An 18,607-nucleotide genomic window follows, 5' to 3' on the forward strand; every position below is an offset into this window, starting at 1 on the left:
AACCCCCCCCCGTTGCTTCCCCCCTTTAACCCGGAAAGCCGGCAACATAGGCAGGGCGTTGTGAGAGGGACGTCGTAGCTCCATTTTCATGTTTGTATCCATTGCTAAGTATGTTTCCTTCCGGACTCGACCAATCAGCTGGGGGGGAACGGGGGGTGCTGTGAAATTCCCCCCCCCCCTCCTCCTCCTAATGGCGAACCCTGCGCACGCCTATGCATGAGCCGCATCGTCGAGGTGAAAACAGCTGCAATCTGGAACGTCTTTGGAAATTTTATTTCCGTGCCCAAACAAAGCATCGAAGCCACGTCTGCAAAGGGCACTTCCTTCGACATTATAAAGCATCTGTCTAGACTTATTGTCGGACGCATTTGAGGTCGCTCATTTACACACAATGCTATCAACGTGGTGACGTATTGGCCTAACACCGGAAGGACTCTGATGCGATTGTATGCTGGGTTGTTTATGAAATATATGATGTCAACCACGAAGCTATACTTAACGTATTGCACTAGCCGCTATAGGCTATGCGCATACGGCTTGGTGACAATTTTGATCTTTTTATTTGTATCTTAGTAACAGATCGTTCGGGGTGCGCCGATTAAGCATTATTTACGGTAGCCTCGGAGCCCTGGTGCTTCAGTATAGTCGCGAGCGTACTCGTTTAAAAACATATAAATAAATAACCTCTGTATGACTTTCCATCTTATATTCCTTGAACATCGGTATAGTGTCGTCAGGTATGGCACGACCGCAGATTCGTGCTCAGCTTCAGAAGCTACTTTGACACATTGACATTCCTATTGACAGGATGTTACTTTCTCAACTAATGGCTGGATATGCAATGTGATAACTCCGCAGTGCAGGCTCTGTATACCCGAATTCAGGTGTTTCTTATTGTTTTCTATGTCGTTGTACAAGGTAAGAACTTCTTGACAGCAACGCGGAGAATGGAAGCGCCATAGCATTGAGCATATATCTCGTAGGCTTCCCACTTGTTGTATACACTGTCACTTCCGATATGCCTAGCGCAAAGCAAGCGAACGCATACCAATAAACGCTGTACAGCAGTGATTCTTTGTGTCATTTCGATTTCATGGGTACGCGACAAGTACAGGGGTGGTCAAAAGTTCGCAGGCCACGCTGCCATATTAATACAAGGGATAGCGGCCTGCGAACTTTTGACCCCCCCCCCCCCCCCCTCTCTCTCTCTCTCTCTCTCTCTCTGTACTTGCAACATTGCGCAAAAAGAAAGAAAGAACTAGGAATCTCACCGTATGAGAGCGTCGCAACGTAGAAGGCCACCAAGTTCAGCAGGATGCACACAGTCATTACCTTCATCACGTTGTTAGCTGCGCGGTGATGAAAGTACAAGGAGGATACCTGCATCGAAGACGGACTGGCATTCACAAACCGAAGAGCAAGAAAGAAACTGCGAGAGACGCCGTACCATGGAGTCCTTGCAGCATGCCAAGAGTTCCGCTTCCAAGTCGTCCACGGTGCGAAGATAGAGGACGTCGGCGACGAAGTACGTCGTCACGAACGTGAAATGCAGCGTCAGTGAGTAATTAACTGGCACGGTGGAAATCAGCACGAGCGCGACCGCACCCTGCCACTGCAGGTGGCGCGCGAACTGCACCGCGCTGCGGTACACGTCTCGCTCTCCCTGCGGCAGCAGCGTTTCACGGGCGTACCAGAAGTACGCGAAGTCGCTGTTGATCCACACGATGCAGGCCAGATGAACGACCGTGGCTGCGACCCAGCCCACTGACCAGGGCGGCGTCGCTGTCACTCGACTTATGCTCGTGAACACGTTGGTCACCTGCAAGACGTACGCGGTTTTACTCCATAGATTATGGTAAGCTTATTGTAATAAAGAACAAACATACAAACTTGTGAGTCATTCCACTCTCTGAAGGTGGATGACTGGCGAAGTTGTTTTTAGCACACGACACAAAGGTGACATAGGCTGATGCTCATTACTATCAAAGGCCACGTTGTGAGTCCACCACGACACATCGACGACGACACTGCCAGCGACGTTTGCCAAGCGTACCTACAAGACCGTATTCTTAGTAGGGTTCACTGCAACACCTTTGTGGGAAAGCCAGCTTACAAAGACCAAGCTTACACCGTTCCCATTGAGGTCGACCTCTAAAAACAGGTGCATTACTGAGAAGACATTTTTTCAGGGGCAATATAAGCAGTCTTTTTTTAATATATGTGAAGACCCTATGACCTTCGTTTATTATTTTTATATTGTTTGCAGTTGACCCGAGGCGTACGCGTTTATCGGCACAGCGCGGACGCGGAAGCCGCTTCACGGCATCTGAATGAAACATTTTTGCACATTAGTTTCTCCACTGCTCCCTAGGGGACGCAAGGGGTGAACTTCCCGACGTCGGACACGAAGAACTCGCCGCAAAGCTGCTGTTGCCATCACCCGAGCGATAGTAGCGTAGAGAGTTGACTGATTTGCTGTTTCTCTGGCTGCAATCTCGCGATGGTTCCCCATTGCCGCGACATAGTGTGAGCGCAGCAACCAGCAGTCGAATTCGCTATTGATATCGACTCATTTTGAGGTCAGCCATCTTAAAGGGGTACTGACACAAAATTTCGCGGCCGAGATAGCCTGCTGGATCGATTTCCGTGTACGTGCGTGTACCATCTGCAAAATATCGACAGCGAATAAAGCTTGGAAGGCATTTTATATGAATTTTGTAGTTCGCGAGCGCGATCCAGCATTATAGGCCGCACCTGGTGCATTGACACCCTCGGAGGTGACCCGAGGTGACCCCCCTACTTCCCCTACGTAATCGTTGCAGCCGGTACAAGTTATGATGACGTCGTAGCCGCCATTTCTGTTTTGACGCGCTTCCCGACGAATCGCTCCTCGCCAGCGGGTCAAACCTGAGGTGATTCGCCACGTCGAAAATTCCTTCCATCCCCGCCGCAAGAAAATCGTCGCTATCAGACTACGAGCCCGACGACGACAGACCGCGCGGAAATGCGTCACGAGCGTTTACTAGCATGGTTGCACCCCCCACCCCCCGAAAAAATTCTGGCACGCCCTGATGCGCTGCAAGAAGCACGGAGGAACTTAATTCATTGTATACAAAGCGCTCGCACGGAGGGAACTCGCAGGAGCCTTGTCCTCTTTAACACGTGCAAAGGAAATACGGGATGGAGACTCACCCTCGGCTAGTGGTCCAAGCATAGAATAAAGAATTCACTCACGCCTTCGTCTGTGTATACGACCTCTTCGAAGTCGTAGCATAGCCGGTAGGCCATTGCTATCAGCACGTAGATGGACGGGACGCAGTAGCCGATGACGAAGGGTAAGAGCGCACGGAACGTGCATGCTCGGTCCATCTGCAGTCATGGACAAACTTTGTTATCAATACGCGTTCTCATATAGTGGTTTTACGAAAAGTAACTGTGCGTAGTCAGGATATATGATGAAATTATATCGTAGTTTCAAGTGCGATATAGCAACGTAAGGGCCTGTAGTTCGTCTGATCAATTTTATAGAGCCCACTCTTTCTTTATTCGAAAGCTTGGCCTTGAAGATAGCTTGGGCATAATATAATTAAACGACGGCGTAAGAGGCGTGCAACACGGAAACAGGTTGGTTTCGGGCGTCAAGGACCGTTCTGCCAATTATTATTATTATTATTATTATTATTATTATTATTATTATTAGTATTATTATTATTATTATTATTATTATTATTATTATTATTATTATTATTATTATTATTATTGTTATTATTAGAGCGCGCTCAAATTATGGATATGCGAAATCAGCCCCTTGCGCCTATCACGTTGTGTACAGATAATCCTTGACCGCGTCCATCATCGTGTGCACACACGTCTTCAAGCCGGAAGGACGGCTACCCCTCCCCCAAATTTTCTCTTGCCGCTCTTGCTCCCCCCCCCCCCCCCCCCAAGAGCAAGAGCAGACATGGTCAAAACACAGAACATAAGTTCGCCTCTCTGCCCTTCAGCTTCAACGTCAGCTTCCCAGCTTTCGGTCCATGAATCCCCCAGTTTGGTTTCCGCATGTAGAGGCTCGTTCTCCGTTTCGGCGCAGGCTGTAAAGTACCTGCACATCGTCGCCGCGCTACCCTCCGACATCGCCGATGCCATAGACGACTTGCTTGCGGGTATGCCTTCTGCAACGACGACCTGAAACGCACGGTCCTGCAGCGCCTCGAGCGATCGCAACAGAGTATAGGCTCGAGCAGCTTCTTTCCGAGGAACTCGCGTTGACCAACGACCGTCACAACTGCTGCACCGGATGCGTCAGTTACTATAGGTGAGCACTCCGCAAGCAAGCGCAACTGAGCTTCCAATTTTGCGCGAATTGTTTTTAAGACGCCTCCTATAGAGACCACACACATATACTATATATCACACGATATGAGTCTCGACCGGCTAGCTGCACTCGCCGACCGCATCTTCGACTGCTCGTCTTCGCCACAACTACCTATCATCGGTATACGAGATATTCGGAAACAGGAGGCCGACTCGCGCACCTCAAGGACAGACTTCCTTACGAGTGCACTTGAGATAGCTGACCACTCGTGGCAACGCCGGCGACCAACTTCGGCGCAACCTTTCGGCTTGACAGTCTCGTACAGAATCTAAGCATGGCTTGCACGTGACGTCACCATTGCTGCGGTCCTATACTGCGGCGGCCATATTGGTGAACAGCCGCACAGACAAGCCGTACGTATACCAGCCGTACGGCTACAGTGTTCAGTATACGGCGGAGCTGACGGAGCCGCATTGCCACGGTCACTTTCTTTTTCGCGAGCCATTTATTGTGCATCATGCCTCCGGCTGGCACAAGGTAGCCGTTAAATGCGGCGTACTATTCGGAACTGATAGGGCAAGCGTGTTCTCGCTATGAGGAAAAGGTGCGGTTGTGCGACGGAGTGGATCCCTACACGCTTCGACCCGGAACGGATACGACTTCGAACATCTCCGCCTCCCCAGAAATGTCGAACCGCGACATCGTGAACTATTTGGTTTCCAGCACTAACCTTGTTACTCCGGGCGAAATAAAGGCGTATACAAGTCAACTTCTGCGCCACTACTGAACCTGCCTGCGGCACTTCTCTTGACCCGCGTGCGGACTTCTAGCACGGCGATCGACACCCAACTCGGAGATGTATCGACCAGCTGCGCGAAATGTTGCGGCACAATCGTCTGCAGCGTAGACACGCAGCTGCAGCCACATGCAGATTACACACCGCTCCGTACTTGAAAACAGTCACACGTGTTTCTGTACGGTACGGCCCTGTGCGCGCCTCGCTTTACTGTGTGCGCACAAGCTCGGGCCATTCCGTGTTCTAGAGCGCTGGCCTGCTAACTTTTCCGAGTGAAACAGGCAAGCTTTCTGCGAACCAAACGCACTTAAAAGATTGCTCTGTGCTTTCGACAACTGAACATGTACGCGCGTCTTCTCGTTAGCGCGTCACGTGGTATACCACGTGGTAGTGCTGGTGAGGGGAGCGGGGGAGGGACTAGCAGTTACGGTGTCGCACCCCCGCGGCCGTATACAACTCCACGGGACATCCCGGAGAAGCCGTCAGGTGCGCGTGCCGGTGCCGAAACGCGAGCGCCCGTTTCAATTGCTTCCTTTTCTGTCGCTTTCATTTACTCAGATCGCTGCTCTGCTCTCCTTTCTCCCTAATACTCTCGCCCCATCCGGAACGTTACGTGAACCTGCTCACAGAATAGACGGAAAGAATAATGAGAATAGATAAAAAAAGAGAAGACACAGATCTCGGAGGGCGTGTTTTTGCAAGCTACACTGTAAACACAAATTAGCCAATACTGGGCCTTTTTAGCAGCTGACATGCCCTTTGACCACCCAAGCCCGAAATGCGAAAACACTCCTGATCGTCAAGCATTGGAAGTTATGAAAGTAGCGCCGAAGTATAACGGGAGTAACATTAATGAAAAATAATGATTTGAGGCAGATATATGGTAAACACGCCCACTCGGTCACGCACTAATCAGCGAAAAGAGTCATCGGCCATGGTCGACATGACGATCAGCCTAAGCGTCAAATTCGCAAAAGCTATTTCTGCACAGACATTTCGCAGGTCATTGCAAGCGCTGTGGTTGTGCGCCACATTTCAGCCAAACCACATTTCTAAGGAGAGCAAGCAGCTGCCCAGAAAGGGGGTCCTAATAAATAGAACAGGTGGTCAGTGTGTTAGCGCGCCATCACTATAGATTTAAGTGACAAAGAAAGAAGTGATGTTCTTGAAAGATAGCTTCTAGACGTGTCGAGTTTAGGTTGTACACTGCCTCTTTTGCGTATATATCACTCGAATTGATCCTGTAATGGACACGTGTTCTAGTGTGCTAGCATGATTTGACAGCTCGGGTCAATGCAGTTTCCAGTGCATGTCTTTCGAACCTGTTAGATTACTGGCTCATGATAATTTGTTAGTTCATCCATGTTACAATATCTGGTATGAAATTACCTTGTTCGTCAGCGTGTATGAATCAGCGCGGTTTCTGGTAATAAACAGTTGGAAGTTGGCGCCCGAGTTTGTCAGTGCATGTCTTCAATTCGTCCCCGTCCTTTTTGAGCCATGCCTATTTTTCTCAAGTAATGAACCAACTAGCTCAGCAACAAGCCTTGTTGTACCGTTTTAAATTGTGCTGTACATTATGAATTTATGATATGACACAACTTCGAACTTCTTGTACATTGCTTTGACAACAAGCTTTAATTTTCATTTGTTTGTTTTAGAAGTTAGCATCTTATACCTTACCTCACACCACAACCTCTAGAGTTCAGTTAGTGCCCATAGTCAGCAATGAACCAATCTGAAATATTCTTTCGGTAAAATGATGTCTTTTGAGGCTTGCTTTTTTTTTGGAACTCCGCTGTTCCCCATGCTACGCGATTCTGGCTCACCGAGAGCACTTGTGTATTTAACGTGTTTTTCTTGCAAAACAGATTTAGTTGTCCGCGACACTTGGTGAGTAAAATAGCATTTTCTCATTAAAATAGAACATGGTTACAAGACATACTCGGCCAATCTTACATGAACATACTGTTCTTTTGGTTTGAAATATTTGTTTGATTCAGCATCATCGGCATTAAAAGATATATTTTGCTCAATAGCGTTGCTTTGTTTCTTCAATCGCAAGAACAAGCCATGCTTACCCCATGCCTCGTACGGAAGGACGTACTGGCGCTGCACCTCGCAGACAGCTTGTTTTTCAAGGTTTGTCACTGTGTTCGGGAATAGCGAACTTTCTTGCGCCCTTCTATGAAGTGGGAAGTCACATACTTCAAGGATGTTTGCTACTGAACAATTTTATGAAATAAAGTTCGTTGGGGATTATGACGTATTTGCGATTAATCATTCCTCCAGGTGTGTGCAAGAACAATGGCTTTGTTCTTTGTGAGCAGCAGCTGCTCACTGAAGGAACGTCGTTTGTGGAGGCAATGTGCAGAGCATTCTTTTTAATGCACGTATGCACCGTAAAGGGACTTGTATTTTGTGATTATTGCAAAACACTATTTTAACGGCTGGCCCGCAAGGTGTAGATACACAAGACGGGGTCTTCTGTTGTCGAACTATCTGCACAGTTTGTATTGTTACGGATGGCTGGTAGAGTACAGATACAGAAGACTTCTGTTGTCGTTTTATTGGCACACCCGTCGCCCGTCGCTCGTGAAGTACAAGCATGGTTTACGAAATGTTCTGTTTTCTAAGTACGACAGCACCTATATATCTCGTTGAATGGTTTCTACAAAACGCACTGGCTGTTTAATGGAAAGGTCGTTTTTAAGTTACGAAAAAGTGTTCGGTCACAAATTACCATCCGGCCAGTAGTCAAACCCCTAGATCTTTCCCTTTGACCTAAGCACCGACAACTGCCTCCTCTCCCGGCCCTCTCTCACGCGCAGCCGGCGTCTGCCGCCATTTTCTTCCTAACTCGGAAGATTTACAAAGCCACGTAAGTCTAAGTACATTAGCCAATCGCCTTTCAGCGGATAATATGCGAACGCGACGCGCCTTTCTCCTCCCGCCAACCCCCCGTCATTAGTGAGCAGGGGACGCGTGTCACCAGATGCTGGAAAAGCGTTAGGAAGAACATGGCTACCGAAAACGAGCGTTAGCCAATGAGATTCGTCGGCGGCGCTTCAATGGTTGTCGGTACTTAAAGGGACTGTCTACCGCTCGGAAATATTTTCTGATTGTGGTGAAAATGAGAAGATCGTTCGTCACATCGGCAGCAACGAGCATGCTTTTGCCCCATAAAAAGGAATTATATTTTTAATTTGATGTTGAAAATCGTGAAAGAATGACCGCTAGCGTCACCCAACGGCGATGTGGTTCAATCCACTGGTATGCCAAGAAATCCTCGCAGGTAGACTCGTTTTGCTTAAAAACAAACATGTATAACTTGAAATTGTATTTTATGCACTTGAGGCACCTTTCCGTTGCGTCAGAGAGTAATTTTAGACCCTGTTTTTTCTCACGCATCCAAAAAGGCGCTCGGTGGCGCTGCTTGCGGCGCCATCATCAATTTCTTCTGCTTCAACTCATGTGCTATGCCATGTGGCTCTCCGCGCTGGTCGTAATGTGCCGCTGTATTGTTACGATGTCTCACATGTGCTGCTCTGTGAAGGCGCGCATTTACTGTCTCTCTTTGATAAATAAACTTGGCTTGCATTGCGACAGCAGTGCTAAAATAAACGCATAGACTGCGATTACAGCAAGACAAGTGTTCTGTAATCGTATAATAAGGCTTTAACCGCTAGCACGCTGAAAACGACTGTTACATTCATTACAATAGTGTTCAGCGAAAATAAAGTAATCCTTCAAGAATCACATGTGCTTTCGGTTTTAATTTTTACCGGCACTACAATCGTCATCGCGTCCACCAACCAGTGTTGTGGGCATGTTTCACGCCAATGAAAGAAGACCGAATGCAGATCGAAAAATTCTGTTTTAAAAATTTCTACTCACTTTCCAGAGAAACCGCTGCATGGTTGGACACTTCAGACGGTACGCTTTCTATTGCGGTACAAAACAGAAAAGCGATGAAGGACGGCAGACAGTCCCTTTAAGAAAGAAGAGGGAAAAATCTGATGGCCCCTCGTTCGAGCCGGAGATCGCCAACGCAGCAAGTACACACCCGCGCTCCATGCAGTGAGCAACACTGCCATCGCGTCGGATGGGCTCCGACTATGACATTAAACGTCGGACTCGTGCGCCTGCACAGGTGCTCGTGATCGCCGACGTCAACTTTGCCATACTGGGGCCTGACTTTCTCCGCCATTTCAACCTGCATGCGAGTGCTCGCGCTCGGCGCCTAAAGGGTAACATCAGATCCCTCGCTGTACTTGGCGTACAGTTCAAACTCACATAATCTGACATCTGTATACATTTCGGCCGGTCTCAACGTGCGACAAGGTATTCTCTGAGTACCCGCAACTCACGAAGCCCCGCCGAAATGATGAACTGCCCGTGAAACATAAGGTGACGCATCATATCGCCACCACCGGCCCACCTGTCGCCGCCCGTGCACGAAGGCTCGTCGGAATGAGGTTGGATGACGCCCGCCGTGAGTTCGAACACATGCTTCAGCTCGGCGTTATTCGTCCTTCCCGCTCCAGCAATTGGCCTCTCCATCTGGCACCAAAGCAGGACAATGGCGACTGGCGACCTTGTGGTGATTATCGAGCTTTGAATGCCGTCACTTTGCTCCGGATCAATATCCCCTTCCCCACATACATGAGTTCGGCGCTCGTCTCGCAGGAACCAAAATATACAGCAAGATCGATTTCTGGTAGAACATGGTGACATGTTCCGAGGGCAGCAATCACTGCAACATTCGGCCTATTTGAGTTTGTGCATATCCCTTACGGTTTGAAGAATGAGGTGGCGAACACTTCAAGGGTCCATGGACGAGCTCACGCATGGACTCCCATTAATCTTCATCGGCCTCGACGACATTCTAGTTGTAAGCCGCACAGACGAGGAGCACAAGGAGACCTTCGAACGCATTCTATTTGTGTGACTGGATGGAATGTCCTATAAAGCCCCAGAAGTGCATTCTCGGAGCTGTAGCACTGTATTCTCGGTCATGGCATTTTCACCATTTCACCATGGCATTTCATCAAGCCACGAAAATAACGGGTGCTGGCGATCGACGACTTTCCCTCTCGAAAGTTCCAAAAGTTGCGCGAGTTTTTGGGGCTCATAAATTTTCACAAACCCATCCTGTGCGCAAGACGTTTCCGCCACGGGTCTTCCAACCATCCTTTACTTATTTCTATCGCGGACGTTCCATTCCATTGTTGTCCCGAAAACCCAAGGCTTCATGTAGGCTAGTGCCCAAATGTATACAACCGGGTGCATATCTCAACATGCTCCGTCGTGGACTCAATAGCTTCCCCACAGCATGCACACTTTTCTTCTTCACTGAATTTCGCTTTATAACTATACACGCTCTAAGGGAACGAGACCTCGCTTCAAATAATCATTAAAGCGCTTCCCTTTGAATTATTTTAAAATGTCGTCCTCCTTACTTCGTCTTTGCCCTTTCGGTATAGTTGCCCAGAGCCGTTTTTTTTCCATGGCTACTATACAATAAACCGCCTCTCTGACATTTCGCTTAACGCTTTTCGTTGCCACGTCGCACGAGAAGGTTCAGCGTTATTTGTATATATATGACATTCGAGACATAAAATGACATAAGGTGCCGTGAGCTGCTCCACGGCACGATATAATGTCATTTGCAGATGATGGAAATCGCGATGCAGCGAAGACTTGAATGAACACAAAAAAAGTCACAGCATATGTAAAAAAAATGTTGGGGAAGATGTCTGTCAGACATGCGTTGGGGCCATCGGTGGTACGGCGGCTGCTCTTCGGACTGGCTTCTCTATACTGAGCACATGGCCTGACAAGGCCTGCAACGCTCTTGACAGTGTCACTGGGAACGAAGATACTCAAACTTTTGAGAACAAATAAGTTGATTTGTTTGGTAAAAAAAAAAGGCACAGTTTCGCCGGAAGGGCGAAGCAATGAATGCGATAGCAAGAAACTAATGCTATACGAAGTGAGGCTCGCCAATGGATACTCTCAGTTTGAACAGCGCTCCTGTTGCAAAGGCGGCCGAAGCAGCGAAGGAAACTAGCGTGCTTCAAGTGTCGAGCTGTGACACTTGATAGTTCGCGCTCATCTTCGGTTTGTTCCTTTAGCAGCGTCCCTTGAGCTCGAGTGACTTTCGTACGCTCCGTAACATGAGCGCGGACATCACGGTGAAAGCTCGAAACATCCCTCTTCTCCTCACCACGAGAAAACCGCGTGAGCAGACAGCGGAAGGGCAAGGTTCTCCCTGCGCAAATATAAGAAGAAGCGAGCGAGCTCGCCGACGACTTTTAAATCCGCCCGTCGCGCTCCTCGCGCCATCTCGCTGGTAAAGAAGAAACGCTTATAAGCGCCTGCCGTCTCCGAGTCCTGCCAGCGGTAAAGAGTGTGTATATAATGCTCGCCGTTAGCTTCCTGAAGGACCTGCGCTTTCTGGCGTAGTGGTCGTCACGCGCTGCGGAGCAAGAGGTCGCTGGTTCGATTCCGTGTTTCGGAAGCATTTTTCTGAATTATTATTTGGGACTTTGATATATATATATATATATTTATATATATACGGTGCATGACGGCGGCGACGGCAAAATCCAGCCGAGACTGTCCATATAATTGCTATCGCAATAAAAAATAACCGGTTGCATTCACTTATGGCTACGCTGGTGGGTACGTTAGGCCTTGTTAGGCGGAAGCCTCGATGCCATTCGCGATCCAGTGCGAGCTCGTCGTACAGCGCCTATAGTTTCGCCAACACGATTAACATTTCTCTTCTGGTGGCGCGTGTGTTAATACATGCAATTGGTTTTCTCAGTCTTCGATGCAGTGGCGTAAATCCAGTTAAATCACAACGGGGGACACACATCTTGCCACAGCGGCCATTTTGTTTTCATTTTTATTTGTATAAATATTAAAATTATGCTTTGAAACAAAATTTAAAGAAAAACGAGCATGGGTTTTCAGCTCATGTAATTGCATTGTTCTATTGAGTCTTCTCCAAAAGCGGTCAAGCGGCATTCGCGATTTCAATAGTCTCACATAGTTGAAGGGTATTGAACACAGGCCTATGCACACACTACCAAATAAACAGGCATTAACAAAAAAAGTTGTTTGCACTATACTTAACTCTCAAGCAATTCAAATATATGGAGTTTGGAAGATAACTTTTCTGCAAGGGGGGTCCCCCCCCCAGCCTGAATCCAAGGGGAGTCAGGACCCCCCTGACCCCCCCGTGATTTACGCCCGTGCTTCGAGAAGAGAAAATGTGTCCCCATCTCGCGAGAGGTTTGCGACTCTGCTCGGCTTTGCGGAAGCGACACGCTTGATCAATTAGGGCTCATTTTGTGACAGAACCAAATTGTAGCCATTTTTTTTTTTCATGAAGCCGCGTGAGCAGCTATACAGGGAAATGCATTAAGTGGCAAATGTTTCGGTTGCTTTTTCCACGATGACGCGCGGCGACGCGTGGCAACTCGTGAAACGTGTCGCTGCGCTCTCTCTCTCTCTCCCTCCCCCCCCCCCCCCTACGAACGCGAAGCGACGCCGAGCTACGCGCGCTGACGCGTTACAGCGCGTGCTTTTGGTTCGGGCTTGAGGAAAACCTAACCTCTTTCGACTTCTGCGTTCGTCCGTCACTACATATACGTAACGTTATATTATTCCGTAATGCATCACCACTAAATGGACCGTGCATTAAGTTAGCACTGGCGAAGCGCTTATGTTCTCTTTGTTTCCTCCATCACTACTAAATTTCCTTCATCACTAAATTTAAACTAAACTTCCATCATTACTAAAGTTTCCTTTCGTCTTTAACCGGTAGCAGCGCGTAATGCCCTGTTACTCCCTTTTTGTTTTCTGTTGTATTCCTCGTATCCTATACCCCCACGCAAACTCCATCGCGAACCTTCGAAGTCATAACGGTTAACCAGCGTTTTTAACATTCCAGAAATCAGGATAACCACCTACCTTGCTCGCCGCTATCGTTGGCTCTAGAGCCTCCTCGTCAATTGAAGAACTCATTAAGGCTAAATGCGAGTTTAGTTGTGTGCACAAATGTATAAACAACACCGGCTCCTCTGTGAGTCTGACTTCAGCTGTACGGAAACACGACCGACACTGAAGCACTCCTTATTATGCTGAGAAAAACACTAGCCTCTCGACAAATGAGCCTCTCGACAAATCTGCCTTTATGAAATCACTGCTGCGAAAAGACACGAAAAAAAACACTCTACACACGTGTCACTAACAGCAGTATCAGCAGTATATACGTGTGAGATTTTTCGACCATATGTTCAAATATAAGCGCTCTGACTCACCGTGCTTTCTTTTTTTGTTGTTACCTTAATTCACGTTAGGAACAATCCTAATCGTCAAGGACATTACCTTCGTCTCTTCGTATTATTATTCCTGGCGTAAACACTGGGTGGGAATGCACGCAGCGTTGCTGTCTATTTGCGAGAAGCACTCCTGCGAACGTTTCTCCGTCATTTACGCAGCGTCACTCGCTCTTGACGTCAGCAAATATTTCAGAGCACGTTGGCTTTGTGAAAATCCGAATAACGTCATGCCTGACATTCCGAATGCTATCGGTGCCATTTTAAAAGCGCTGGCTATACCCGTATTTATGGAATAGTTTTTCTTTAAAGCGAAGACAAGCTTACCGACCACTAGTGTAAACCTGTGGTGCAGTCATGCGAAAAGGGCTGTTGAACATTTTTTTTAAATTATTTTTTTCTATATTTAGGGAGGACGAAGTTGTGCTCTGGAAACATGCTAAAAACGTTTTTCAAATTCTAGTGCTAAAAGTTAAACAAACACGGAGGCAGACAGCGCAGTATACGAGTGCTTATAACCTCGATTAAACGTTCGTTTCCGAAAGCACCGGCCGTGGTAGCTTGTATACGCTAAACTGTCTCACTGGTGACCCCGAGGACGTTGGTTCGATTCCCTGTGACAGTGGCCGCATATTGAGGGCGGCGAAATGAGAACAACACCCGTGTACTTCAATTTAGGTGCATGTGAAAATCCCCGTGTGGTCAAAATTAATCCAGAGTCCCCGACTACGGCGCGATGACACGTAAGACACCAGAAATTATTATCTCCAGAAGAGGTGAAGAAAAACCTGACTCGCCGTCACTTTCTTTATCTCTTGATATCGTGCGTCTCGCTAAATATCCTCTCCGTAATATTTTTTGTTGCCACGAACTCGGCTGCTGACCCTAAAGTCGCGGGTTCAATTCCGGTGTCGGCGGTCACATTTCCATGGAGGCGTAATGTTAGATGCCGTGTACGGTGTGATGTCAGTGCACGTTAAAAGAACACCAGATGGTCGAAATTTCCGGAGCCCTCCACTACGGCGTGCCTCATAATCATATCGTTGTGATGGCACGTAAAACCCCAGATGTTATTGTTATTACATTACCGTGGACGTAGTGACAGTTCTGTGCTCCACGGCACAGACGGTCGATCAATGCGTAAGCGTTTCGTCAATAGCATATCACCAAGAAAGAGTTAAACTATCTTAACGGAGCATGGGTCGATAACGGTCAATGGCTTGGCTTCATCTTTTGCTGGTTTATCACGTTGTTTCCTGGTTCTTTTGTTTTTGTTGTTGTTGTCGTCGTTGTTGTGGTGGTTGCTGTTTTCGTGTTCTATTTTCTTCTTCGGTGCCGCTCATATATGCACGTTTCTGAAGAAAATAAACGAGTTGTAAGTCAGCCCCTTGCTTCGTCCTTCTTACCGTCATTGTCTCGGTAGTTGCGCTGTGGTTTATCATGGTCAATCAGTCCCGTGGCCTTCAGAAATTGCAGCAGCGCTTTCCCTGCCTTTCGCAACTGGGAGGCGCGGTCCCATGGTAACAATAACATTTATTAATTATTGGGGTTTAACGTCCCAAAACCACAATATAATTATGAAGGATGCCGTAGTGGATGGCTGCGGAAATTTCGTCCACCTGGGCTTCTTTAACGTGCACCTAAATCTAAGTACACGGGCCTCATGCATTTTCGCCTTCATCGAAAATGCGGCCGCCGCTGCCGGGATTTCATCCCGCGACCTTCGGGTCAGCAGTCGAGCCCCATGACCACTATAGTCGGATACAACTTAAGAAGACAGGAGAGGCCCCGCCCAGACGACCGAAGCGCAGCAGCCGATCGCCTCAGCTACGAAAGAAATAGTCCCGCTCGTGCACGCGCCGATGTTCCCCGAAGGCGGAGCCACCGGCCGTTCCGCTCATGACGTCAGTCCCGAGTGCGCGCCCATTGGTGCAGGCTTGTGTTCATCCGCCTTTGAGGAGGAAATGCCGCCACCTTCTGTGGCTGGTCGGGTGCCATGGTCAGTCTTTCCCTTCTCAAACACTTCTCCTCTTTCCCCGGTAGAGCGTAGCCAACCTGGTTCTACCCTTTTTATCCTCCCTGGCTTTCTTTTATCCTTATTCTCTCTCTCTCTATCTTTCCTTCGCCATCTGGTGCACGTCTTTCAATGACACCTACGTAGGCCCAAAGTATACTGAACATGTGCATGCAGTCTCAGCAAAAGGTCAAGTATTGGGCCAAGGACGCGGCCCGACCTCAAGGCATCCTGTAATAAAGAAAAGTGTCTTTTCCTCACCTTCGTTTGTCCAATTCCTTTGTTTCAGGGACAGCTGAACACAACGGAGCCAATCAGGGGCTTAGACAGGATTTTTTTCGGGCGCGGAGGTGGGGGGAGGGGGTCTGCCCCCCTTTTATGTATGTTCATGCGTGTGTTCGTATGTGTGCGCATATATATAATATTACACACACGAAATGTGAAAATTTTGGGGGTGAGAGGGGTGAATGAACCCCCCAGACCACCCTCCTGGCTACACCAGTGCTCTGAATCGTTCGTCTTTTGTTCTAAACACAGAAATGCGGCAGTAACTGCTAATAAGGATAGTAACCGCTAATAATTGCGTTTGTAACGGCGAGGGTAGTAGCGGTTACTAAAGTCCCTGTTACTAACAGGGACTTTAGTCGGCATGTTCACCAAAAAAGCACTAACCTCTAGTAGTGCTTCCACTGGGGCTAGTTGGTAAGGCACTGCGAAGTGAAACGATGCGCTGCATATGTGAACTGAGACGAATGACACAAGAACACGAAACGGACAAGGACCTTGCGCTAATGCTTGTCCGATTCGTGTTCTTGTGTCATCTGCATCTTGTGTCATTCGTCTGCATAGTGCTTTGCATCGTTTCACTTCGCAAAGCACTAACCTCTTAGTAAGTCAAGGTAGTTGAATGCAGCTGAGTGAAATTCGCTACCTGCTTAGTAAGTGAATAGTACTAAATCGAATGGTTAATACGTCACTAAGTTGTTAGTAACCATACTAGCAACTTAGTAATCGTGCTAAAATTATAGTGAACTACAATTACCCAACTAGGGATTAGTCTTTAGTTTTTGTGTGAGTGTGCATTGCCACGTCAAGTTGATTCTATTACAAAAGCGAGCTCATATAAGATGAAATAAAAAAAACGAAATGCCACGGCATTGTCCTCTTACACTAACTGATAAACGCTAATTATTTCAAGTAATTCCTGTGGTAAGTACACATCACGGCAACGTACCTGCATGGACGGACCACAAACGTGAACACACACTCACGAATACAGAGAATATGAAGCCTTCTATGCACCCTATATCTACGCTAACAGCAGCTTGAATGATAATATTTATGCTCTTACTTTGGTATAGCACACCGTGTACCGGTTAGCAGCCATATAATTTAGAAGAATAATCGATGTTTTCTACCCACTATCTTGGGCCGCACTATTTGAATATATGTGCGCCATCGCGTACCACAAAAGTGTTATTACAACGTAAGCAAGAAAATGAAAGATTGTCTAAATTGTGCATAAGACGGTCACAGTTATGGAATAATATACTACAGCATCATTGAAGCATGTGGCAACATTGGTGGCTCAGTTACTTAGTGAAAAACACTAAGAAAGCTTCCCTGGTTAGTAACGCCAAAATTTACTAGCTTTACTATTGGCCTCGAGATCTTGGAGTGGCGCCCTCTCGCGTGTGACGTCGGAGCGGGGACTCCGCTCTCAACCGCGCTGCAGCAGCCGCTGCTCCTGTATGCGGATCGTCTGCTTCAGGCGGGAACTTTGTCGAACGAACAGCCTCGCGACGGTCAACTAACGCCTGCAACGAATGTTTTCGAGTGTAATCTTGAACTTGTTTTAGTTGAGGCCCAATCGACAGGGCCAAGAAATCCCCGGATGGCCGACGAGTGCGCCGATGCCACCGACCGCATTGCTGGTAAGAAAGTGAAACTATGTGTGAGTGTTCTCGCTCGTTATCATTGTTTACGCCGTACGATACTTATTAGTTTGGGTGTTTCTTTCGATATTTCAGTAAGCGTGTCGTTCTCCAGCAACTACAAGTATGTAGGTAAAGCTTGTGAAAGGTCGCGGTGCCTCATCGAGGGCGAGGCGGTGTACGACGCAGGCCACGTTGTTGAATGCGCGGTCGAGGCAATCAACGGAGATCGCATCACCGTCGCAGCTCTCGTCCTGCAAACAAGTGCGCAAGTGCCGCCTTGTTGACACCCCCCTGCCGATGCCCATGATCGCAGTTTGTCTTGTAATGTTGGTTCAATGACAACGATATTACGTCGTAGTTCATATTAACTCCGCACAGGGCCGTCGCATGGGGTATTTAGAATATAACAAATAGTTAATCACTGATTATTGGCCTCGAGGCCCACCACTGGAAACGCCGGCGCCACCGTCGGCGTGACGTGCTTGGCAGGATCACGTGGTCTCAGCGGCCGCGTCGGCTGCTTGTGGCTCACTGCCGCGTGCTTTGAAAACGAGTTTCAAGTCCCACATGCGCTGCGGTCTGTTCAAATTCGGAAGTTTTCTCTCATTTTCTACTCAATTGAAACCATTGTAATAGAGTGGCTGCCTCCGAATGCGACGAACATGGGGCTCTACCGCTCGGTGCCGCAGTGCCGCGCTTACGCAAAGGGGCCCAGTGTCAGCCTGCACTGGTAACCGCGGGGTTGTAAAGCTAAGAACCGGCAAGTAGCCATCCGCTACGAGTCTTGTGTGCAACAAGCACTTCCGCGACGAAGACTTTTGTTACTGCGTCGGGCGTGCGATGTTCGGTGAGTAGCAGACAGCGCGCACTGAGACGGCTCGCGCGCGCTTCCCGCCGGCAAATGATGCTTATCTGCCACAGGATGGTAAAAGCGCTACCTTTTATCACGTGCGATGCCATCTCAGAACCATCCAATGCGACCTCTTGATCGTCGGCCCCCGTGCTCAGTGTCCACAAAATCGGCTGCAGATGCGCAAGTCATTGTTTAGATACGTTGAATTAAAAAACGCACAGGGTCCCTTATGCATTCGCTAAAGATAACTAGAAGGCGAAGGCCATCTTCTTGTCAGTCGATGTATTGATTCTCCCGCGCCCCCCTCCAAAAGCGTTCTGCACCTAACGCGGTTTTTGCAC

The 18,607-nt window shown here is 48.1% G+C and overlaps 1 protein-coding gene across 3 annotated transcripts in view; it reads right to left on the bottom strand.

Moving 5' to 3' along the window:
* The window catches only part of LOC119371983 (NLR family CARD domain-containing protein 3), a 34,670-nt gene extending 21,287 nt beyond the window's left edge, over positions 1 to 13,383 (bottom strand). The window contains exons 1-4 of one of the 3 annotated variants that reach the window (XM_049419916.1): positions 13,095 to 13,383; positions 3,235 to 3,369; positions 1,448 to 1,819; positions 1,272 to 1,380 (exon numbers count right to left, since the gene is read on the bottom strand). In XM_049419916.1, coding sequence (XP_049275873.1) covers positions 1,272 to 1,380; positions 1,448 to 1,819; positions 3,235 to 3,369; positions 13,095 to 13,148 — 670 coding nt within the window. In that variant the 5' untranslated portion in view covers positions 13,149 to 13,383. Of the gene's footprint in view, positions 1 to 1,271; positions 1,381 to 1,447; positions 1,820 to 3,234; positions 3,370 to 7,192; positions 7,335 to 9,008; positions 9,173 to 13,094 lie in introns of those variants that run through there. The other 2 variants (XM_049419917.1, XM_049419918.1) reach the window with 2 other exon arrangements.
* Between the last annotated feature and the right edge of the window lie 5,224 nt (positions 13,384 to 18,607).

Source organism: Rhipicephalus sanguineus, chromosome 10, assembly GCF_013339695.2.
Source record: "Rhipicephalus sanguineus isolate Rsan-2018 chromosome 10, BIME_Rsan_1.4, whole genome shotgun sequence".
NCBI classification, from domain to species: domain Eukaryota; kingdom Metazoa; phylum Arthropoda; class Arachnida; order Ixodida; family Ixodidae; genus Rhipicephalus; species Rhipicephalus sanguineus.